Source organism: Drosophila nasuta, chromosome 3, assembly GCF_023558535.2.
Source record: "Drosophila nasuta strain 15112-1781.00 chromosome 3, ASM2355853v1, whole genome shotgun sequence".
In the NCBI taxonomy this organism is placed as follows: Eukaryota; Metazoa; Arthropoda; class Insecta; order Diptera; family Drosophilidae; genus Drosophila; species Drosophila nasuta.
The window spans coordinates 29554532-29579960 of NC_083457.1; the positions used below are offsets into that span (position 1 = coordinate 29554532).

A 25429-nucleotide genomic window follows, 5' to 3' on the forward strand; every position below is an offset into this window, starting at 1 on the left:
TGTTTTAATAATTACTATTATGTTTTATTGGCTAAAAAGACAGTAAATTAATTATTCCCTATCAATGTGTTATTGTAATTTGTTATTTCAAAAAGAATTGTAAATTGATAGTCTTAAATAAAGCCTCTCTTTCTTAAATCTAGCGTGCTTAAAAAACATATGTAGCTTAAATATGATATACTATAAAGAACAATACTTTCATAGTACTTGTATCAAATAAGTTATTAAATGATTAGAAGAAACCTAACACTCAATAGAACTCATTTTAGCAATGCCACACAATATACTTTTTAAAAATATCAAAATTAATAAAGGTTCTAAGTTCCAAAACTAACTAACTTAGTTAATTAAGGCAACAGTTCAGCTGGCAATAAAAGTCGGAGAAGATAAAGCCAAATAGTAGAATGCAAGAATTTGCATAAGCATTACAATATGCACACTCAAGAATAATAGTTTGTGAACTCATTGTTTCGTTAACTGGGTTTTCTTTGAAAACCATCTGCCAAAACTCAGCAGCAGCAGCAACAACAACACACGGCTGAAACAGGCTGCCAAACAACTTATTGTAACTTGACCTATACTCAAGTTTTGCTTGTGTGCATCGAGTTTGCTTGCAGTTTTCTAATCTGCAGTTCATTTCAGAGCAGCTCGTATAGCAAAACATTGAACTAACTTACACACATGCAATGTACATACACACATGTGTAATTGTGAGTGTGTGTGTGTGTGTGCTTTTGGCCAATGAGGCGTTTCGTGTTAAGGGGCTGCTAGAGGAAACGCTAGACGCCCGCGTTGGGTTTTTTGCCCCAAGAGCAGCTGCAAAATAAATGTGAATTTCATGAAATAATGGTGCAAAAATACTTTATGATGCAAAATGCATGACGGCATCGGCAATAGACCCCAACCTCCAAAAAAAAGGCTTAAGAGGAGTTTGCCGGGATGCTGCTAAGCTGTGCAGCAGCAGCAGCAGCAGCAACTGCAAAATGGTTTGGGGAAGTGAAGCTAAGCGGCAAGCAGCTGCCACAATCAAGTCAACAGGAGTCGAAAAATGGTGCACAGAGCAAAAACAACAACAACAACAAGGATGACATGGTAAATGGACAGTGTTCGTTGCATGTTGTAAATGTGTATGTGTCAGGGTCTAAGGTCATTTTCAATTTGCATAAATCATGTATATCCATGTGAGACCCCGACTACTATGTGTGTATGAGTGTGTGTGTGTGCGCCCTCAAATAAAGCCACAACAATTGCTTGATAAATAAAATTGCAAACTTATCCAGCACACAGCTGCTTTAAATATATAGTATGCGAAATACTCAAATGCCGTCTCTTTCTATTTTGGGTATATTTATATTTAATCTTTAGAATAACTTAGAGCTATGCATGTATTTACCGAGAATGGTCGAGTTCACATATGGCCTCTGCATATGGGTCGTATACGCAATTTGTGCTTAGTTTTCGGCTTTGCCAATCAAATTTTTTGACAAACTACAAGGCACTCGGACTCGGCCGAATTTGTGCAAACTTTGCAGTCGAAAAGTCAACCGCATTCATTGCCCATGCTTGGTGGAGTGGGCAGCTTAGACCCAGTTACCAACTAGCAGTTACCGCGATGCAAACATAGCACAAAGTTGATTTATAAGACTTTCATATGGCGTCCAGCACTTGGTGCAGAGCACCAAGGGTAGTGAGCTTCTGCGCCTGTTTTGATCATTTGTGAATCATGTCTAGCTCGGTTGTGACTTTGATTTATATGCTGTGCATATGCCCGACCACAGGCCATGGGACAATTGTGACCGGCATAACGCAAGCGACATCAGCGACATGGCCGGAAACGAATATAGCATCGGTTAGCATCGTCCGAGTGCAGGCCAAACAGGAACGACAAAAAGGCCTCTAAAAATGCGTGTACAATTCCAAAATTCAAATACAAATGGCGCCAGCTAGTTTCACTCTTCCCTCTCGATCCCCGCAAAAACGCAACCATTCATCCAGTAAAATACTCGCGCTGTAAACCAAATTATTTGATTCAACCAAAAATTGCATTGCACTCGAATTGAGTGGGTTATTGGGTAAGCTATGATGCGGAGAGCAGGCAGGGTAGCCGGAGGGGATGGAAGTGTGGCAGCGGAAGTGGGCGAGATGGCAGCACAGAGCATTTTGGTTTCGCTGGATTCGGTTCGATGCGATTCGGTTAATGCTCGGACGCCGCATTGTAAAATTTACGTAAAACCGCTTAATTGGGTCGAAATTATTTTGTTTATACGCGAGTTGCTCGTAAACCGACTGAAAGTTTAAAACGACCGCGACTATTATAATGGCACAAAGTGTGCAATTGCGGTCATTAAAGGATGCATTTCAATGTTGCGTGCCGCCAAATGAAAATAAGGAAATATGAATACAAAATGGCATAGAGACTGCATATTCAAAACATATTTATCAACGCAAAAAAAATGCTGTTTTTATTAGGAATATTTTCGAGGCTTAAAACGATATCTTATATTTAAACACTTTACTAAATTAAACTCCAGACTAAGGTTTCCTCTGCATGACCATATTAAACTTGGCGATGGCCGCCTCCACATATTTCTCCTTTTCGGCCAAGTCGGATTTGAGCATCGTTTTCAAATCCTGTAAATTGGGCATGCTTTGGCAATCGCGCACATTGAGCAGCGCCCGGAAGACCGACTCCCATGTCTGGCGATTGAAATAACGTGGAAATGCCTGTTTGGGCATCCAAATGCCGCCCGCCTGACGTTGGCCCACCTCCATGTGGCGGCCGAAGAGCAGCACATGCATCACTCCAGCGAGTCCAAACAAATCCAATTGATACGTCCAGCGACGCTGAGTGCGCATCTCAATGCACTTGAAGGCATCATCATTGTGAACATAGTCGAATGTTTGCTTAGGCGGAAACAGTTTGGTGTCAATGGACACCCCAAAGTCAATCAACTGCAAACTGAGCTCCTTTGCTTGCGTACTGACGCTGTAAACAAAACGAGTAAACCACACTTTAAATTGCGTTACGTTTTAAACTTTAAAAGCAATCAAATTGATGAGGATTTTACGAGTTGCATGACAACTTAAGATGATATTTTAAGTAAGAGCCGACTTACGGTTTCATAAGCAGAATATTGTCTGCCTTGATGTCGGCATGAATGATGCCCATCGCATGCAAATGATCGACGATATCGAGCAGCTGACAGCACAGCATCATAACGACATATTCATCCACATTCTTGTTGGTGTACTTCTTGTATTTGTTACAAACGGTGATGAGTGAACCATACTCGGAGAATTCAGAGATATAAACACTGCAGTTGTTGCTCACAAGCGCATAGTCGATGTGCATAAAGGCGCCAATCTATAGGTTGAATCGGTTAAGATTTTAATTCAACGAGATTACTTTTCACTTACCATTTCCTCGTTGGCCAGCCGTGAATGCACCTCAAGACATATGTAATATTCCCAATAGTTGGTGGGTTTCTCCTGTTTGAGTGCAACCTTATTGCCCGACGCCTTGTGCTCGCCAATGAACACAGCTCCATATGCGCCCTTGCCAATCATTTTGTTCACATCAAACTGTTCGCCACACACTTCCAGCATTGACTGCGGCGCCAAACGCTTCACATGTCCCATCAGCTGGCAATTGGGCAACTTTTCGATGTACTGTGAGAACTCAATGGAATCAAGCAGCGAGTTGATAATATCCGCATTGAAAGGATTCACATTGTTTTGAGCCAACGTACTATTTAACGCAGACTCATCCATGCTGGGCTTGCGATGCTCATACGTCTCCCTCGGCGGTGTGCACAAGCTCGTCTGATGCCACGCAGTATGCGATTGTTTTGGCGACAACGGCGTTGTCTTGTAGTAAATGGATCCATCCTCGCCGTGGTCGTGGGTCTTCTCAATGGTAATGTGCGGCAACTCGGTGACAGCAACAGGCTTCAACTGCTCCACAGGCGAATTGCTTCGCTTGCTTGTCGTCGGCAGCAATGTGGAGTTCTTGATTATGCTCAAATCGCTGGCAAACATTTCGGTGGCTGCATTCAATTCAAAGTAATCGCTGCCCGCTGTTTGCCCAGAGGATGTCTTTGCGGATTCGTCCGCGGACTCGTCGAGTTTCTTCAGTTTCATTGAAGTCGAAGGATTGCCCAGCTTGGTGCAATCCTTCATAAACGATGCAGTTAAGTGGGCTGGTCCAATTGTCTCCAGCTTATCGATGAGAGCATGACTGCCTCCCTTCGACTGGCTGCTGTCTGTTACAACGATTGCTGATGGCTTAGACGGTGGTGGCATCGTCTCATCGAGAAAGATTTCAAATTTTGGAGGTGGACTCTTCGGGGCCACCGGCAATTGCAGCGGGCAAATACTTAACTCGGTGCAATCCTTCATAAAGGAAGCAGTTAAATGCGCCAATCCAACGGTTTGCTGATGCTGTGTCTCTGGCTGCGTCTCCGGCAGTGTGCAGTCCAACATTGGCGGCAAAGCTGGCGGTGGCGGCGGCAGCATACTGTCATCCAGAAATAATTCGAAATTCTTTTGCGCTGGCTGCATTTTTGGAGCCGCCTGTGTATCGGGCACCAACGACAGATCTGCCATAAAGGATTCGGTCTTCTTCGGCATTGTTGGTTTGGTTGTTGGCCCCGAGCTGGCGACCTCATCGAACATATCAAGCGAATGCTTTGCAGCGAGCTGCGTTTGCTTAATGGAACTCTTGCTGAACTCGGGAGTCTGTTGATTGCATGGCCGCTTCGATGTGACCGAAAACACTGGCGAACCACCGCCGAATGCCTTCGATTTGGCTGGCGTTTTGCAAAACAAACTGTTTAGCTCATCATCCTCATCATGGCGCAGCTGCGGCATTGCTGGCTGTTGGAACAGCTTCGATGCATTCGCTGTGCTCTGAAGCAGCGACATCTCGGGCAGTGCCATTGGCATCTTGGGCAATGTTTCTGTTCTATCCTCCTGATAACAGGCCATTAAAGGTCGCGGCACCGTCTCTGTTTTGTCTTCTTGGAAGTGCAGTGATTTCAGCAGCGGCACACTGGGCGCATTTGGCTCCCACAGTTGCAAACGCTCGAAATTGCCAACGGGTGGGTCTTCTTCGTCCAATCCCGCAACCATTTGACGCTGCAATCGCGTCGGACCCGGCGTGCACTCGCCCTGTAGTCGCCCGCCCTGCAACGTGTCCGATGATGCTGTTGTGGCCGACACAATGGTGGACTTTGTGGTCGCATTTGTCCCCCCAGAGCTGCCGTGTCCGCCATGTTCGGACGTCTCCAAGATGGTCGAAAGTTGCTTACGCATCATGGGCGACACAGGCTGAGCAATAGCCTCGCCGCTTGCCTCCTCCACAGTCGCAGCAGGAGCGGGCGGCAGTGGCGATGCGGTGTCCTTGAGCAGCGTGCCAAATTGACGAGCTGGCGCCTGTTTTTGTGTCATTTTTGGCGTGCTCACGGCCTGCGATTTCAGGAATATGTTGAACGTTTGCGTCGAACACGTTTCGTCGGCATCAAAGAAGGCGCTGGGCGCTGGGTTCAATTGGGATGCGGGCGTTGGCAATGCATCATCTTCATGTATCGCAAATTTACTCACTGGCGGTGCAGGCGCGACAAATTTGTCCTCAAAAGCTGGCGAAACTACGGTTGCAGTTTTTGATGCAATTGTCGCTGCCTTTGACGATGTGGTTGGCGCCTCAGCTGCTGGATCTACCCATATTTTTATTGCACTTGATTCTGGCGCCTTCTTTTCTGCAGGTTGCTGTTGCTCCTCATCCTCTTCATCGTTTTCCTCTCTAATATACGACATATGCGGCATAACCGACTTGCGAATGGAGCCCGGTGGCCCGCCCTCCGGAAAGAAACTCTTGCGCCTGGGCATTTTATCCTGCGGCATCAAAACCGTCTCCTCCATATCCATTTCACCACGCATTTCATTGCGTTTCGTGCGCCACTTTACGGCCAACATCTCCTCCAGCTGATACTCTCGCTGCTCCTCATCGTTGTAGAGCTGCTCTAGCATTGGCCGCATTGATGGCACCTCTGGCAGCTTCAGATAACCATCATTAGGATCGATTGTCTGTGGCTTAGAGGCAGTAGCAAAATTAGGATAACGACGAACTCCATGCGTTGCTCCATTGCCCCACCATTCGTTGTTGCGCAGCACAAACGGATGCTGATCGTTGCGCTTCTTAAACCAGCGATAAGCCAAATACTCCTCCGGCGAGAATTCCATGTTGGGACGCGGATAAGTCAGGCATTTGTCGTAACACGGCAGCGCACTGCTGTTAGGCTCATCCTCGATGGTTACTGGCGTCACCCAAGGCTTTTGTGGAGCACTCTTTGCCACAAAATTCGGCGGTCGCTTGAAGGGTTTATCGAAATTGCGTTCATAGTTCGTGATGGGTGGAAATGTCTGTTCGTCCACATGGATGGCAAATGCCGGATCATGGGCAGCATTTGCAGCAAAAATTTTACCATGCTTATGCGGCTTGCTCCATGCAATTGGCTCCTTTAGATTCTCCTGTTCGCGTGCCGAATCAATAATGGAACGCAAGCTGGTCTTGGCTGGCTCTGCTTCATCCGTTGTTGGAGCTGGCGGTGGTGGCATGTTAACAGCATCAGCATTCTCATCGTTAAAGACTTCCAGCTGGCGGTTGGCATTGCGACTGGCTCGACTCGTGCTCGGTGCATCGTTCTGCAAATAAAGAAATTTTAATTGCTACACATCATTAAAAGAAGACTAACCTGTACCACACCCGGCATATTACTCTTAATAGCCGCTCCTGTTCGTACGCTGCCCACTGTGATGGTATTGTTGCGCTTCTGGCCATGCAGCGAACGCAGCGCCAGGCGACGATCATTTAGCTCCTGTGTGGCGACTGCAGACTCTTCACCATCTGTGTACATCATTCTTTGGGCAACCGTGAATCCGAAATGTTGGTGCGCCTCCTTCAGTTCCTCCAGCGGTTCGGCCCGGCATTTAATGCCCAATTGAAAAATGTCATTCGCTTTACGCATATTGCCGCCCAGATCGTAGCTATAGGCCCATGCAATATAGAAATCGGCAAGCATGGTGCCAATACCACTATTGTACATTTCCTGATAGCACTCGATCTTATCGCCCTGGTTGCCCATCTGCAAAAGAGCATTTAGTCGCGACTGTAAACTCAAAACATAACTTTCAAAGTCTGCAAACTTACAAACTTGATAAACAACTTGATGAGACGTCGATCCTGTTTATAGCGTTCATCGCGATCAAAGTTTGTTAGGCATTTGTGCATGACTTTCTGCAGGCCCGAGTTGCTGCCACCCGCCGGATAGCTCTGTTCAATCCAGCAGATGTAGTTGTACCACGGCTCCAGCGGATCATCGCCACTGTAGTTTTTAATATCCAATTCCAGCTGCTTTCGTTGGGCGTTCAACTCTTGTGAGGCATCTTGACACAGCGATGCCTGCAACAGGCTCACGTTGCGTCCACTTGCCAAGGGCTGGATATTCTCCTTGGCATTATCGAAATCCATTATTTATTATTTTACTAATCTAAAACAACAATGTAACGAAATAACACTCAGAATTCAACGAAAGATAATAAAAATTACTGAATTAAAACGGCGCGAATAGCAAGTGACGCTACAATTGAATGGCGGCGCTGAAACTGTAAAACTATCGATACGTTTCGATAGAAAAAAGAAAATTAACAGACAGGTATCTTGTCAATTTGTATAGTAGTGTACAATAAGCAAATGTACATAAATAATATGGAGATAATTAAAGTAAATTACAAACAATAAATACGTCTGAAATCAAGTGCAAAAAATAATAAAAACAAATCTACCCAAAAAAGATTTTGGATGCTGACAGCTATATATTTTTCGCAGCCCTGGCAATTTAGTTAACAGTTTGATTGTAACGGCTAGCTGTAAACTATTTCGAAACATATCGAGGCTGTAAGTTATCATTTTACTGCAGCCCTAGCAAGTTCTATTAACAGAACTTTCAGAAGCCCTCACTCGAAACTAACGGCATTGCGCGGTCATCTGTTTAAAAAAAAAAAAAACAAAAAGAATTTAATGGCAAATGCCAAATATCATTATGCAAAGCAATATATATGGCGTATCAATATCTGATTCCGAAGAAACCATTCCGTTCTACTATATGCCGGAGTACTCAAGTATACAAAATCCGACTAAAAATGCAACTTCCACGCCAAAGTCAAAATGCGCCATCGACATAAGTGAGTTACTGAATCGGGAGCAGGATTTTCTTCAGCATTATTATAACTGGAAAAGTCTGGCCGAAAAGCTAACAACTGCAGACAACTCGGAAACAAATGAAAAGAACTTGGTTTCCGCAAAACAAATGTTCCAGCAGTGGGATGAAGAAGTAAGCCTGATTCACACCCATCGCCGCCAACTGCACCAAGGAAATCACTTGAAATTAACTCCCGACGAGTTGCTGGCCAACATCAAGCGTCAACGTTGGTGCTACAGTTGCTTTAACACGGCATGCATCCAGGAGGATGGGTTCCAGGGCAAGTTCTTCTGCAGCGTGGAGTGCCAATTAAATTATTATGATTCCTAGCTCTTATTTGCACTAAATACACGCTTGTAAATGTAGCTATGTTTATTTGAAGACATAATTGTAATTGGTAACAAAGAAATCTTAAATTTTAAAAGCCTCGTTGATTGGAAAATCTTCCTTGACTGCCGCCGCCTCCTGAATTGATGTTCGTACTATTGTTACCCCCGTAGCTGTTGTTCCCAAAGCTGTCTCCTCCTCCATAATTATTACCACCAGCTCCACGGTTGTTGAATCCTCCGCCGCCTCCTTGATTACCGTAACCTCCGCTGTTGTCACCCTGATTACCATAACGTCCTCTGCCACCTTGATTACCTTGATAGTGTCCACCGCCTCCGCCAAAGTTTCTACCGCCGCCTTGGTTTCCAAAGCCTCCGCCTCTGTTGCCTGCAAATCTGTCCCTACTTCCGCCTCCAAAGTTGCCACTGCCGTTATCGAAGCGACCACGTTTTGTTGGTGGTCCTCCTCCGGATCCGCTGCCATCGCCACTATTACTATTGCTTTCTCCGCCAAGGCGACTCATATGCGGCAATATGCCATTCTCACGGCTTAGTTGGTAATCGCCTGCACTCTGCACGCACAAATCACGAATGACGCGTACCAGCTTCGCGTATCGTTCATCCAGGTGCAGCACCTGGGCAGGATTATCACAGGCTATGGTAATAAGATCCTCCAGGGCCGGCTTTAGTGCACCAATTTTGGCCGCATGCTCGGGATTCATCTCGAAATTGAGCCAGTTATCTATGCGCACCGTATTATTGGGACCCAAATCGATTTTACGCGAGCCAAAGATCATTACTTGCAGTGGCGTCACCATCGACATTTGCTTGCAAGAAACAGCGCGTGTGCGAATCTTTTCACCGAAGACGAAGAATGGATATTGAAAGGATACACCCAGATTGCTGCAGTTCACCGATGTCTTGTGGATCAACGCTGCTCTCGATTCAGTGGTCAGCACCTTGCGCTTCTCCTTGTGCACACAGATGTTGGGATAGAGACCCTGGCAGAGCAGTGCCACCGATAAATCCAGCATGGCATCAGCCTTATTTGCGTCCACCTTATAGGATAGCATGCACTCTTCGGGGAAGCCAGCTTGCTGCAAAAGATCGAGCAGCTGCATTTTGGCCTCGTACATCACATTCATGGTGGACATCTGTACTCCCTTCCAATCACAGAAGCGTATCTCATCCGAAAGGCCACGCACTTTGGCAGCGTGCCACATCTGCGAGGCAACAATCATGGCCACATGATCAGAGCACTTTAAGCCGCTCAGCGCCTTCTGATGATTTGCCAAGCGACGCTGACCGATATCCAAAGCAAAGACCTCGGCGAACGTGCTCGAATAGGAGGCCATGCTGGCCACGAGATCAGCGCAGCCAAAAACGGAGCCCAGCACCAGCATCTTGCCCAGCCGCGGCTCAATTGGCAGACGTGCCAGCAGCCGGCCCAGCGGAGTGAGATTATCGTTTACATCCAGACAACGCATTTCACGCAACAAGACCTCTGCTTCGATGACCGCGTCCACTGGCGGCGGTTCCAGTGCCTTGGACAGGAAATGATGTATGGCGCCAAGGCGCAACAGCTTCACAGTTAACGCAATCTCGTGGAGCGGTGTGCGGAACATTTCCGGTGTCAGGTTCTCCTCCAGTTGAGCGAAGCGAGCCCGTGAACAGAGAGTAAAGCAGAAACCAGGACGAACACGACCAGCGCGACCCTTGCGCTGTTCCAGATTGGTTTTGCTGGCCCAGACGGTGGCATAGCTGGTGAGATTGTTGTGCGAAGTGAAGAGTTTCATGCGTGCCTTGCAAATGTCCACCACAAAGACAATGTCATCGATGGTAATAGATGTCTCCGCAATGTTTGTGGACAATATGATCTTGGTGACGCCATCGGGCACAGGTTCGAAGACCTTTCGCTGATCATCGCGTGGTATCTGCGAGTGGCAGGGCAGAATGAGATAGCTATCGTTGCCGAAAGTGGTAGTGCTCTGCAAAAACTTCATCAACGCAAAGATTAAGTTCCAGCCGGGCAAAAAGACCAAAATAGCACCGGGAATATTCTTCGATTTGATGTGTATCAAAAGGGATTCGAGCAGCTCAAAGCTAACATCCGATTCCGAGAGCATGGCCATGGAATTGCGCGTTTGATCCGAATACTTGTCTTCGCACACTTTATTCAGATTCTGTTCCATTTCGCCGTTGTCGTTGGCCATTGTTTCCTCTTCGTCAACGGCATCGCGACGCTTGCGGCGCAACTCGGGAGTAGGCACAAACTGTGTCATCTGCAAGATGTCCTCCAGAAAGAATTGCTGCACTGGAAAACCGCGACCAGGTACCTCCAGCACCGGACAGCCATTGAAGTAATTGGAGAAGAGAGTCGTATCAATTGTAGCCGACATCAAAATTACTGCAAATCAAAAGTAAATATTTATCTACAATAAAAATCCAAATAATATTTAACAACTCACGATGCAAGTCCGGATAAGTGGCGACCATGTCACGTAAGATAACAAGTAGAAAGTCAGTGTTGACATCGCGTTCGTGAATCTCGTCCACAATGATGTGGGAAATGCCACGCAAACCCGCCTCCAGTTTACGCAAAAGAACGCCCACAGTACAAAACAATATGGAGCCATATGGACGGGGAATCACCGATTCAAAGCGCACCGAATAGCCAACAGTTTCCCCTAAATGCTCGCAACGTTCGCGGGCCACACGCTCGGCCACCGAGATGGCCGAAATTCGCCGTGGTTGAGTCACATAGATGTTGGCATAGCCACCCTGACCGGATGCAATGTAATCATCGAGTATATACTGGGCAATCTGTGTGGTCTTGCCGCAACCGGTGTTGCCGCGAATGATAACCACGGGATTCTCATTTATGGCGGTCATGATCTCTCCTCGCATGGCTGCAATGGGCAACTTGTCACGAAACTCCAGAAACTTTCCATATTCGGCATTGTTGTGGCGGCGATTATGTATTTGACGTTCATACTCCATTGACAGTTGGTCAATGGAGGTGGTGGCCAATTCGCCCTCATCAATGTTACAGGCATGCCAGGCATTCCAGTTAGGTTGCGGTGGTGCCCACGGTATGACGGTAGCAACCTCTGGGCGGCCATCGTTCTGCGCTTGACTATCCGGGCGACTCTGACTCACCTGCAAATGAAGAAATTTTGTGATTAAATGTTTCTGAACTGGGCTTGAAAACGTACAATCAGGGAAAGAGGAGCTCCGTCAACCTCGAGTTTAATACTGGAGGGATTAACCACGGGTAATTCCAGCTCTTTGATGACTTCATCCACTTTGTTGATGAGTCCTTCCTCAACCTTAACGGGATACGGCTTCATTTCCCCATCCTTTTTCTTTTTCAGGGTGCCGTTAAAGGCCTCAATCACTTTCAGATGGAACAATTGGCGTACCAGCGAAAGAGCACAAGATTTGCTAGCCGATTTCTTATTTGAGCCCGTCTCACGAGCCGTCACTTTGCGCTTCAGCGCCGGCACATAGATCGACAATTCCGCCATGAAGCTCCTAAATGAAGAGGATCGATTGAATGACGTTGTATAGGAGTATCTCGGCTCGGAAGCAGTCTGACTTACCGTGACGGTCAGAGCAATCAATAAGAGACAGCAAAAAGTCAACCTTGCTGTGCGCAACTACTTTCAAATACTCGATAATCGAATGGCAGCATCGAAAATCGGATTTAACAATCATAATCGTTAATTGATTACCAGACCTTCAGAGCCACAAGGTGCACATACTGCGTCGAGCATAATGATGGACCGATAAACTCCAATGCAGTTGCTGCCATAATAGGAGTTTCGTCGTCATCGTTTACCGATATCTCTCTTTCGTTGCAATTGTTGTTTGTGCGCGAAGTCGCTCTGAAAATCCCGTTCAGTTGTCGCGGTTCTATTCATATACAGTATACATGGGATTTGAACTAAAAACACTCGCAGCTTAAATGTGCGATGCACGAAGTACAGGTGAAAGGTAATCTGTGCTTACTCCTCCATTTTGAGGAGTAAATTCAGTAATCAACAAGAACATTATCTATTATAACAAATAGACTGAATCGACAATTCACTGTACATCGAATTTAATGAGCCTTTGGTTCAAATGTATACTGCATACGAGCACTTGCTTTAGGTTTCCAATCATTCAATCATTAATTGCGCACAGCAGGTCAATAAATCTTTCAAAAACTACGAGCTGCGCTCCAGATTTAGAACCAGTTAAAGCTAAATCCAGTGCGCAGCTTATCATTCAACAAAAAACAATGAAATGATTCAAATGAAGAAGAAATCAAGATATGAAATAGTGTGGGGCGGTGATGAGAGTGCCACTCACACTTACCTAGCATGATCTGGACCCACTGGAGTGTACTTGTAATCATCACGAATGTTATTTGATTGCTTGTAGATGTTCAAGCGATCTTTGGCATTCTCAATGGTCCAGTTACCATGGATAACGGCATTCATGTCAATTGACTCGGCCTCGTTCATATCCTTCTGCTCCTGCACACGATCAATAATGTTGAAGCTGTCGCGTCCGCCCATCTGATGGTTCAAGGGCCGATATGCCTCGCCTAAGTCATGCGGACCGGACGCGCCACCGAAGACACGCCGCTGCTGCTGCTCTCCGGCAGCACGTCCGCCAGCATCGCCGCTTGCAGCAGCTGCCTGGCCAGGCATGTCCATAGGCACATCCTTTGCATTAAGTTTGCCCGTGCGCACCAAATAATTAACGTAATCTCGTGAAGCATTTTTCTCCGCATCTTTTTTGTTGGTGGAGTTGCCCACAGCAATATAAGTGCACGGCTCTACACGCACTTCACACAAAAAACGCTGTCGATGCTTAGGCCCTATAATTTCAATAATTCAACATTAATTTCAAAAGTACGGAAAATAACTTTGGAGAAATGCAAATAAAAAACCGGCGCCGCAAATTATTTCTTTCTTACCGGTCGGACGAACTTCAAACTTGGGTTCCGTTTGATTCTTTGCACAATATGAAAATAAAAATGATTTTATATCCATTTTGATAAAATAAAAATAATTTTATTTAATTTGTTCAGAAATTTCCAGGGATGAAATGCTCTTCACCGAATTCTAACACAGAATGAAATAAAATTTAAGGGGGTTAGTAGACATGTAAAATATTTAGCTAGAGGTGGATAAAATTCGATGACAATATCGATAAATCAACATTTATTAATCTATTTCTATAGCAACCGTCTCTCCAGAAATCAAGTATCATAAATGCATTGTAGTGAATTATATATTCAATATGAAATAGATTTATTTAAAGCTGATTTAACTGACATCTGTGTTAAAGCTTATCACAATGAATATTTATATTATTTACCCTTGAGATATAAAGAATAAACCTCGTATATTTAGTTGCAACACACAATGGGCGCGTGATTTAAGTGCTTTTGTTACTTCTGTGGCCGCCTAACACATTTTATTTGCTACAGCCGAAAACTGATTAAATTTCTGGTAAAACTCGAAATCGAATAGTATAAATTAGTTTTTTTTTTAATTATGACGGTGGTTATAATTTTAACAAAATATTAATGTTTCCTATAATAACATTACCTCTATTTAACATAACAGCCACAGCTGTTTATTTACAGCGTTCACAAACACAGCATTGCCAGCTATAATTGGAAAATACAGCTCTGCTTTTGTATCGATGTGCAAGCCTGCGAGGCAGCAAATGTATCGCGATAGTCGATGCTATCGCTTCAGAGTGATATCGACTGTCGCGCAGGTTTTCATCGGGGAGCCATTTTCGCTGCAGCTGAAAAACACAAATTAAATAACTTAAAAATGTAAAAGAAATGCAATGAATGGTGAAAAATATTAGAAGAATAATGTGTACATGTGCTTCAATAGTTTACCAGTGTTTTTAAATTGTTTTTGTTGGCCGCGTCCGTCTTGTTTGGCCACCAGCATCACATACACATACACCACATCCATATATATGTATATGTACACATGCAAAAGAGCCAGAAAAATACATACATACGCAAACACACTCACAACATTGCCAGCCGTGTGTGTAAGCATTTAATTTAGTAGTGGAGAGTGCTTCAATAATTAATACAGTAGTGCAGCAGTTTCAGTTATGCAGTGAGTGGCCAATGCGTGTTGCCATAAATGCAAAACAATAAGGCATCACAAATTAATTAATTAACTGACGACGCGCGACGTTTCAGTCGCAACAAACACAGTAGTAAAAAGAGCGAGAGAGATAAGTGCCAACACCCCATGTTGATCGCGACTCGCGAGTGAGCAAATAAACAACAACAACACCACTAACAAATAGTGTGCACTTGTGTGTGTGCGTTTGTGTGAGTCGTCCTCGCATAAACAACCGAGAGCAATTGAATTGTAATTGCTGACTCTGTTTTAGTGTTAGTGTTCAAGCTGCCACTGTCTGTGTGTGAGTGAAAGTAACAGTAAAACTCCGCACACAAGTAAAACTTGGCTTCCATTCATACTGCATTTAAAATATACGTCACATCTGACGCACACACTGGACTGAGTTGATTCCACTACCTCCTCCAAATCCGTTATCATGGGCAACTGTTTACGCACACAGAAGGCGGACGAGAAGCCGCATGCCGGCGATGTTCGCAATCCCCTCGAAGATCCCGGCGCTGGGATCAGCGGCGTCGGCGTTGGCGTCAGCGTTCCACAGATCGTGATGCCCATGCCCGGGCAGCCAGAGCAAATACGTCCGGTGCCACAAATCCCCGAAAGTGATGCTGCCAATGCGAACGCCAAGATATTTGTGGCCCTCTACGATTATGATGCGCGGACCGACGAGGATTTGAGCTTCCGCAAGGGCGAGCACTTGGAGATATTGAATGACACACAGGTGAGTGAATCATGTGGTGAAAGAGTTAAAAGAGGCAGCGAGAGAGCGCAAAAAAGCAGCAGTAAAGCACTGATAACAACAGTTTTGCGCTCTCTCTGTCTCTGATTCTCTATCGTTTTGCCAATTAAATATCTTATCAAAAAACACATACATATGTACATATGTAGATGTAAATGTATGTATATGTGTATAAGTATACACACACTAACAGACATTTGTTTGAAAGCCATAAATCCTATTGGAACCGTCGCGCATTTGCCGAACTATGCATAAATTACGAGTTTATTAAAAAGTTCGTGAGCATTTTAATTATTCGATTCATTGGAGCTCCAAGGCATCGCATGCCATTTTAATGTTTCTTTTATCTTGAAAACTTTTCTTCATGCAAATTCCATGTTAAATATGGAATATGTTGAGCTGACTGCAATGACTTTTCATGAGAAGCTGATGTGATTAATTAACTGCTCTTGGTTAATCTCACTGAACTTTAGAGTGACCATATTACTGGTTTTGTTAAACACAATTCATTTCCAATAGTGTTTTAATAGCTGATTTAAAATCGGACATTTTTTAAATATCTCGATTTATTTTAAAGTGACCACACTTATTTGCATATTTCGTATTATATTAGAGAACCCATATTTCTTTATCAATTACAATTTAATACTTAAATTAGTACCACAATTTATTTTTCGAGTTCCTATATTCTTTCATTGATATATCCCATTTGGAACAATCTAATTCTTATAAACATTGAATACTTGAATACTTAAAAAAATATTGAAAATAACTACATTTATTTTGGAGTGACCATAGTACCGCCCTGCTTCTCGAAATACATATCAAAATATACGTGTTTTGATATTTTCATAACATATAATTATCGTTAATTTGTGAGAAAATTAACAGACTACAAATGTATTGAATTATACTTTCATCAACTATTTGTTGTTGGTTGTATAAAAATCAGTTTTCTATTGAGTAATTTACTTTGTTATGTGCAATTCTTTGTTATTTTCGTTTGGCAATCGCATATTGTTCGTTCGTGTTCAACGTTGAACATCTTTCACATCAAATTTCTGTATTTTCAATTGGCACTTTAAGCATCGAGCTATGTGTATGCGTCACGATAGTTAAAACCATAACAAATCCCCAACAAAAATTTTGCAAACTCTTTATTTTCTCTTTTGATATTTTTTCTCTCGACTGTTTCAATGTCATCGTCGTTTTTTTTTTTGCGCTTCTGAGGGTGGAGGAAGCAGAGAAGGAGGAGGTTGGGGAATTGAGTTGGCAGTAAAACCAGACACTGTAATTGCGGCCAACGCAGTCGGCACTTGCCACTTGAACCACGCTCTCAAAAAGCAGTCAACGAAACCCCAAACTGCTGCAACCCCAACTTTGAAGCCAGACTGCATTTTCCATGCACAAGCGCTTGGCAATTTTCAAGCTGGCTGGTTTTTTTTTTATTTGCTCTCTAGTTTGAATACGCTTACTAAGAGTAGCAATACAACTGCTTTCTAGTTACTTTAAGAATATAATATAATTGTTTACATACATACATACTAAAAACAATATATAGTATATACTAAACAGCTTATCTAGTATACTATACAATTAAGGGGAAATCCATTTGAAGTAAAGATAAACTCAGTTTGTTTACATAACTAAAAGAGAGACGACATTCTAATCTCACATTCTCATCATAAAGAGTGCAAGTTTATGACTCACAAATAGATTACACATCTTAGTTGAACTCGAGTTAACTCGACTCGTTAAATCATTAGAAAACGTAATAGTTAAGGCATAATAGTTAATTAGTTGCAGTAGTTGACAGCTGGAAAAACTTGTTGGCACATAGCGAAAAGCCAAATATAATAACTGTAATAGATTTTTATGCAATATTCATTTGTGACAACTCCTGAAAAGGGCATTCAGCTTTCGACTGTCGACAGTTGTTTAATTTCTGGTTATTTTCAAGCTGTAATTAAAGCAGCAAACTGCAACTCCACTTGAAAAACCAGACCAGACAGAGACTGAGGTTGAGAGCGTGCACTCAGCCAACAGTCGGCATTGAGTCAGAGATGTTTGGCATATTTCTATAAATTCTATGATTAGCCCCATGGAGGTCACACCTCCCGACCGCCCACATAACGATCTGGTGCCGGCCAATTCAGATTGTGTTGTGACAGAAGAGGGCGCATTCAACTCAGATGTACAAACATTTTCTATTTATTTGTGCATGCATATTTAAAGAGGTTTACGTCAGCACAGCCATGACCACCTTCAGATAAGATAGATGGGAAATGGGGGAATAGGATGATCTGACTAAAAGCAGAGCAGAGTGGCGAATGTGGGAGGAAGGGAGGCGAGAGGCGGAAGGTAGTTGGTCGCCTCGCTGACTCGGTGACTGCTCAGACAAGTGGCAGCAGCGGCGCCTAAAAGCATGACGTCCACCTTTGGCTCTGGGCCAAGTGTTGCGCACTTGCTGTGGAATGGCCAACAACGGTTTTTTGTTGTTTTTAATTTTTTGGTATCATTCACGTTGCAGCATTTTCGTAGCGCTGTAATAATTGAACGCACAGCATAGCCATAAAGACGTACGTTTTCCCCCCTCTCTCTCTCTCTCTCTCTCGCTTGCTTGCTGTCTCTTTCGTTGTGGCAGCTGTCGCCAACAAAGTAGAGTAATCAGCCAGCAGCTCGCGGCTGTTTCCGGTAGCTGTGTGGGGACAGCAGCATTTACAGCGTTTAATTAAAGTACAAGTACACCAACAACAACTATTGCTGCTGTTGCTGCTGCCGTTGCTTCGACAACAACAGCAAGACTTTCAACTTGCCATAGCGGCTGCAAACAAAACAAAACAAAACAAAAAAAAAAAGCTGTCCCGGCTTCCTTTTATAAACTTTTTCTACAACAACACCAAACATCTTCGTTGAGCTCAACGTCATGCATAGAAATCAAAATTGTAAGCTCAGAGAAGCTGGGTCCAGTGATTTGAGATATTCAAAAAAAAATTGGTGCCCATTGTTTTAAATCGTTTGCCCATGTTTGCCCAGGAAAAATTTTTTTTTGCCCACCCTTAGTTTCGAAATTATGAAAAATTTTTTTTTTTCGAAAATTCAAAAATTTTTTTCAAAATTTTTTTGCGGAAATCGCTTTAAAATCGTTTGCCCATGTTTGCCCATCTTTTAGTTTTTCGAAAAAATTTTTCGTTTTCGAAATTTTGAATTTTGAAAAATTTTGACATTTTTTCGGCATGAATGACTCAAACTCGATCGCCCACACCTCGAAATTATGAAAACTAAAGCCACAACGGTAGCCTCAAGTGTTTTCAAGTCTGCCCATATCTCAGAATTTCAAAATTTTGAAAAATTTGAAGGTTTTCAACTTTTTTGATTGCCCATACAAATTCATCGTTTGCCCAATTTTCAAAGTCTCAAATTTTTGCCAAATTTCAAAATTTTTTAAATTTTTTGACTTTTCAGACTGCCCATTTGCTATTTTCGTTTGCCCACCCTTTAGAATTTCAAAATTTTGCCGAATTCAAAAATTTTTCATACTTTTTGATTTCAGCCTATGGCCCATACAAATTCATCGTTTACCAAATTTTCAAAGTCTCAAATTTTTGCCAAATTTCAAAATTTTTCAAATTTTTTTGACTTTTTCAGACTGCCCATTTGCTATTTTCGTTTGCCCACCCTTTAGAATTTCAAAATTTTGCTTTATTTAAAAATTTTCATACTTTTTGATTTTAGCCTATGGCCCATACAAATTCATCGTTTGCCCAATTTTCAAAGTCTCAAATTTTTGCCAAATTTCAAAATTTTCAAATTTTTTTGACTTTTTCAGACTGCCCATTTGCTATTTTCGTTTGCCCACCCTTTAAAATTTCAAAATTTTGCTTTATTTAAAAATTTTCATACTTTTTGATTTTAGCCTATGGCCCATACAAATTCATCGTTTACCAAATTTTCAAAGTCTCAAATTTTTGCCAAATTTCAAAATTTTTCAAATTTTTTGACTTTTTCAGACTGCCCATTTGCTATTTTCGTTTGCCCACCCTTTAAATTTCAAAATTTTGCTTTATTTAAAAAATTTTCATACTTTTTTGATTTTAGCCTATGGCCCATACAAATTCATCGTTTGAGACTTTGAAAATTGGGTAAACGATGAATTTGTATGGGCCATAGGCTAAAATCAAAAAAGTATGAAAATTTTTGAATTCGGCAAAATTTTGAAATTTCAAGGGTGGGCAAACGAAAATAGCAAATGGGCAGTCTGAAAAGTCAAAAAATTTGAAAAATTTTGAAATTTGGTAAAAATTTGAGACTTTGAAAATTGGGCAAACGATGAATTTGTATGGGCCATAGGCTAAAATCAAAAAGTATGAAAATTTTTAAATAAAGCATAATTTTAAATTCTAAAGGGTGGGCAAACGAAAATAGCAAATGGGCAGTCTGAAAAGTCAAAAAATTTGAAAATTTTGAAATTTGGCAAAAAATTTGAGACTTTGAAAATTGGGCAAACGATGAATTTGTATGGGCCATAGGCTGAAATCAAAAAGTATGAAAATTTTGAATTCGGCAAAATTTTGAAATTCTAAAGGGTGGGCAAACGAAAATAGCAAATGGGCAGTCTGAAAAGTCAAAAAATTTGAAAAATTTTGAAATTTGGCAAAAATTTGAGACTTTGAAAATTTGGTAAACGATGAATTTGTATGGGCCATAGGCTGAAATCAAAAAGTATGAAAATTTTTGAATTCGGCAAAATTTTGAAATTCTAAAGGGTGGGCAAACGAAAATAGCAAATGGGCAGTCTGAAAAGTCAAAAAATTTGAAAAATTTTGAAATTTGGCAAAAATTTGAGACTTTGAAAATTGGGCAAACGATGAATTTGTATGGGCCATAGGCTGAAATCAAAAAAGTATGAAAATTTTGGAATTCGGCAAAATTTTGAAATTCTAAAGGGTGGGCAAACGAAAATAGCAAATGGGCAGTCTGAAAAAGTCAAAAATTTGAAAAATTTTGAAATTTGGCAAAAATTTGAGACTTTGAAAATTGGGCAAACGATGAATTTGTATGGGCCATAGGCTGAAATCAAAAAGTATGAAAATTTTTGGAATTCGGCAAAATTTTGAAATTCTAAAGGGTGGGCAAACGAAAATAGCAAATGGGCAGTCTGAAAAAGTCAAAAAATTTGAAAAATTTTGAAATTTGGCAAAAATTTGAGACTTTGAAAATTGGGCAAACGATGAATTTGTATGGGCCATAGGCTGAAATCAAAAAAGTATGAAAATTTTTGGAATTCGGCAAAATTTTGAAATTCTAAAGGGTGGGCAAACGAAAATAGCAAATGGGCAGTCTGAAAAAGTCAAAAAATTTGAAAAATTTTGAAATTTGGCAAAAATTTGAGACTTTGAAAATTGGGCAAACGATGAATTTGTATGGGCCATAGGCTGAAATCAAAAAGTATGAAAATTTTTGGAATTCGGCAAAATTTTGAAATTCTAAAGGGTGGGCAAACGAAAATAGCAAATGGGCAGTCTGAAAAAGTCAAAAAAATTTGAAAAATTTTGAAATTTGGCAAAAATTTGAGACTTTGAAAATTGGGCAAACGATGAATTTGTATGGGCCATAGGCTAAAATCAAAAAGTATGAAAATTTTTAAATAAAGCAAAATTTTGAAATTCTAAAGGGTGGGCAAACGAAAATAGCGAATGGGCAGTCTGAAAAAGTCAAAAAATTTGAAAAATTTTGAAATTTGGCAAAAATTTGAGACTTTGAAAATTTGGTAAACGATGAATTTGTATGGGCCATAGGCTGAAATCAAAAAAGTATGAAAATTTTTGGAATTCGGCAAAATTTTGAAATTCTAAAGGGTGGGCAAACGAAAATAGCAAATGGGCAGTCTGAAAAAGTCAAAAAATTTGAAAAATTTTGAAATTTGGCAAAAATTTGAGACTTTGAAAATTGGGCAAACGATGAATTTGTATGGGCCATAGGCTAAAATCAAAAAGTATGAAAATTTTTAAATAAAGCAAAATTTTGAAATTCTAAAGGGTGGGCAAACGAAAATAGCAAATGGGCAGTCTGAAAAGTCAAAAAATTTGAAAAATTTTGAAATTTGGCAAAAATTTGAGACTTTGAAACTTGGGCAAACGATGAATTTGTATGGGCCATAGGCTAAAATCAAAAAGTATGAAAATTTTTTAAATAAAGCAAAATTTTGAAATTCTAAAGGGTGGGCAAACGAAAATAGCAAATGGGCAGTCTGAAAAAGTCAAAAAATTTGAAAAATTTTGAAATTTGGCAAAAATTTGAGACTTTGAAAATTTGGTAAACGATGAATTTGTATGGGCCATAGGCTAAAATCAAAAAAGTATGAAAATTTTTTAAATAAAGCAAAATTTTGAAATTCTAAAGGGTGGGCAAACGAAAATAGCGAATGGGCAGTCTGAAAAGTCAAAAAATTTGAAAAATTTTGAAATTTGGCAAAAATTTGAGACTTTGAAAATTGGGTAAACGATGAATTTGTATGGGCCATAGGCTGAAATCAAAAAAGTATGGAAATTTTTGGAATTCGGCAAAATTTTGAAATTCTAAAAGGGTGGGCAAACGAAAATAGCAAATGGGCAGTCTAAAAAGTAAAAAATTTTGAAAAATTTTGAAATTTGGCAAAAATTTGAGACTTTGAAAATTGGGTAAACGATGAATTTGTATGGGCCATAGGCTGAAATCAAAAAGTATGAAAATTTTTGGAATTCGGCAAAATTTTGAAATTCTAAAGGGTGGGCAAACGAAAATAGCAAATGGGCAGTCTGAAAAGTCAAAAAATTTGAAAAATTTTGAAATTTGGCAAAAATTTGAGACTTTGAAAATTGGGCAAACGATGAATTTGTATGGGCCATAGGCTAAAATCAAAAAGTATGAAAATTTTTTAAATAAAGCAAAATTTTGAAATTCTAAAGGGTGGGCAAACGAAAATAGCAAATGGGCAGTCTGAAAAAGTCAAAAAAATTTGAAAAATTTTGAAATTTGGCAAAAATTTGAGACTTTGAAAATTTGGTAAACGATGAATTTGTATGGGCCATAGGCTAAAATCAAAAAGTATGAAAATTTTTAAATAAAGCAAAATTTTGAAATTCTAAAGGGTGGGCAAACGAAAATAGCGAATGGGCAGTCTGAAAAGTCAAAAAATTTGAAAAATTTTGAAATTTGGCAAAAATTTGAGACTTTGAAAATTTGGTAAACGATGAATTTGTATGGGCCATAGGCTGAAATCAAAAAGTATGAAAATTTTGGAATTCGGCAAAATTTTGAAATTCTAAAGGGTGGGCAAACGAAAATAGCGAATGGGCAGTCTGAAAAAGTCAAAAAAATTTGAAAAATTTTGAAATTTGGCAAAAATTTGAGACTTTGAAAATTGGGCAAACGATGAATTTGTATGGGCAATCAAAAAAGTTGAAAACCTTCAAATTTTTCAAAATTTTGAAATTCTGAGATATGGGCAGACTTGAAAACACTTGAGGTTTCCGTTGTGGCTTTAGTTTTCATAATTTCGAGGTGTGGGCGATCGAGTTTGAGTCATTCATGCCGAAAAAATGTCAAAATTTTTCAAAATTCAAAATTTCGAAAACGAAAAATTTTTTCGAAAAACTAAAAGATGGGCAAACATGGGCAAACGATTTTAAAGCGATTTCCGCAAAAAAATTTTGAAAAAAAAAATTTTTGTATTTTCGAAAAAAAAAAATTTTTCATAATTTCGAAACTAAGGGTGGGCAAAAAAAAATTTTTCCTGGGCAAACATGGGCAAACGATTTAAAACAATGGGCACCAATTTTTTTTTGAATATCTCAAATCACTGGACCCAGCTTCTCTGAGCTAAAATTGTATGTTAAAATATTTTATGGGTGTGCCTCGTCAGCGACGTCGTTTGCCGCCGTCTCTTCTGTTCATTGTCATTTGCCAACCAACAACAGCAACATCAACAACAACAACAACAACCACCTCACCATCACATAAGCACACAACACACTCATCTCACACACTCTCTCACTCACTCATTCGCTCACTCACTCAGTCAGTCACTTGTGCAGTTTTGTCGCTTGCACATTGCATTCTTTGTGAAGCTCTCTCGACTCTCAGCTCAGCCAAAGAGGAGAATCGCTTTCATATTTTTACACCAAAAAAGCAAAAAAAAAAAGAAGAAATAACTCACTTGGCGACTCATATGGGTTCGGCTTGGGCGCTTTGTGGCAAAACAGCAGGAAGCGAAATGAAACCCTTCAAGGATTGCTTCCCCCCAACTAGATAGAGATTACCCTAAATACCGCTGCACTCCCTTTGCCAAGTTGCGTTTATTGGCTATTCAACTTCTTAGCCAGGGATTATGTAGAGACGTGTGGAACATGTTAATGTGACTTGAAATTCTTCAGACTCCAGACTGAAAATGAGTAAACTTTTTACTTACGAAAAACTAATGTTAAAGAACGCTTCTCAATCGCTTTATCTTGGAATTTTAACTGCTGAGATTATGCTCAAGGGCTAATAAAACAAACCAGCTGCTTACCGCTAACAGCTATAGAGAGAACAAAAAAAAGATTGCTACCAGAACTGATTTTAATCGCCGGCAATTCTTTTCAAGTTCGTCAATGACAGCCACGAAAGAGAAATAGAATGTTGTCTAAGTGGTCGTCGTCGTCGTCCATTTGGGTCAACTTGGGAGCTTATCTAGCATGGGGCTAGCTGTAAAAAATCTGCGGCTCGCTCAATCATAATGAAAGGCAGCGAACAGTCCGTGAAGTGAAAAGAGTTCTGCAACAAAATAAATAATTCGTCATGTGTGCCCAATTTGAAATATAATCTGTATTTCACTTTCAACAGCGAAAAATTCAATTTAATTTTCATCGGAATCAAGGCGTAACTTGCGAGTACAAATATAGATATCGATTGTATATATATAGCTGCAGACATGATCATGAGCAACCGATTATGAAATGCATTTTTAGATGGAAAGAAATGTTTACAACTAACCAGACAGCATAGGCGAGAAAGAGATGGGGACAGCAGCAGAAGCGGGAGGGAAGTTGTGAAGAAGAGTGAGTGAAAGAAAAAGCGTGAAAAAATCAAAGCAGCAGCAGCAGCAACAGCAGCGAGCAAATAAACAATGAACCCTAAAAATGTCTGTTCATTGACCTTCCCGCAGACATAATCATGTCGCAGGCTAATGATAGCACAGCACTTGACTTGGGCGGTTCACGCCGTCCCCCGCTCTCTTTTGGTTATGTTGTGGACGAGATACGAAACTCAATTACATTTTAGTGTTAATAATATTAAAAACAATAACAAAAACAAAGAAAGAAACAAAACTACATCAATAAAAAAACAAGTTTGCTCTTTGATATTCGGGTGAATATATCTAACTGTTTTGCTTTTATCTTGTCCAATCGAAAACCAAAATCGCTGCACAAATTTGGCAAAAGCCAGTTTCAGTTATTGTGGTCGCTGTTGTAGTTGTTGTTGTTGTTGTTGTTGTTGTTGTTGGTATTGTTGTTAATGTTGTGGCTGCTAGTTTTGTTAAGCTTGAACAAAAAGCAAAACTGGGAAAGCGCGTAACCAAACAAAACGTACGAACTGCCAAATGAATAAAGTTTTAATTTAATTTTCGTTTTTTCCTTCGACTTTTATTTTCTTTCTTTTCATTTATTTTTGTTTCGCCAATTGTAACGAAGCAAAACCAATGCGTGAATGGCAAATTACACGAACCTACAGCACAATATGTAATAAAAATTTGCAGAGAAAAACCAAACTGGGCGAAATAGGAGCAGTGTTGATAGAATATGAAATACCCTGGGAATAATATTTAGTTTGATTATAAACATTTTTAGTTATGAACATGTCAATATATTATCACTATTTATATTAATTAATTCTTAGGAATATGTTTAAATGTTAAAC

General features: G+C 40.8%; 3 protein-coding genes across 5 annotated transcripts in view; 1 reads left to right on the forward strand and 2 right to left on the reverse strand.

The window, feature by feature from the left end:
• Nucleotides 1-2439: 2439 nt before the first annotated feature.
• LOC132788088 (uncharacterized) lies at nucleotides 2440-7661 on the reverse strand. Its single transcript, XM_060795394.1, has 5 exons — nucleotides 7208-7661; nucleotides 6753-7142; nucleotides 3418-6702; nucleotides 3117-3364; nucleotides 2440-2986 (listed from the first exon to the last, which is right to left on the reverse strand). Exons 1-5 carry the CDS (start codon nucleotides 7526-7528, stop codon nucleotides 2533-2535), a joined length of 4698 nt encoding a protein of 1565 aa, XP_060651377.1. The 5' UTR covers nucleotides 7529-7661; the 3' UTR covers nucleotides 2440-2532.
• A 1015-nt stretch (nucleotides 7662-8676) lies between these two features.
• On the reverse strand, nucleotides 8677-13712 carry LOC132788090 (dosage compensation regulator). 2 transcript variants are annotated; one of them, XM_060795395.1, is made up of 5 exons: nucleotides 13551-13712; nucleotides 12944-13451; nucleotides 11800-12118; nucleotides 11053-11743; nucleotides 8677-10991 (listed from the first exon to the last, which is right to left on the reverse strand). In XM_060795395.1, the coding sequence occupies exons 1-5, from the start codon at nucleotides 13624-13626 to the stop codon at nucleotides 8677-8679; spliced, it is 3909 nt and encodes a 1302-aa protein (XP_060651378.1). In that variant the 5' UTR covers nucleotides 13627-13712. The 2 variants fall into 2 exon arrangements, with proteins under 2 accessions (XP_060651378.1, XP_060651379.1); XM_060795396.1 differs by lacking the exons at nucleotides 12944-13451; nucleotides 13551-13712 and adding an exon at nucleotides 12187-12865.
• Nucleotides 13713-14341: 629 nt separating this feature from the next.
• The window catches only part of LOC132794061 (tyrosine-protein kinase Src42A), a 50872-nt gene continuing 39784 nt past the window's right edge, over nucleotides 14342-25429 (forward strand). For both annotated transcript variants that reach the window (XM_060804289.1, XM_060804290.1), the window contains exon 1: nucleotides 14342-15475. In XM_060804289.1, coding sequence (XP_060660272.1) covers nucleotides 15173-15475 — 303 coding nt within the window. In that variant the 5' untranslated portion in view covers nucleotides 14342-15172. The remainder of the gene's footprint in view (nucleotides 15476-25429) is intronic.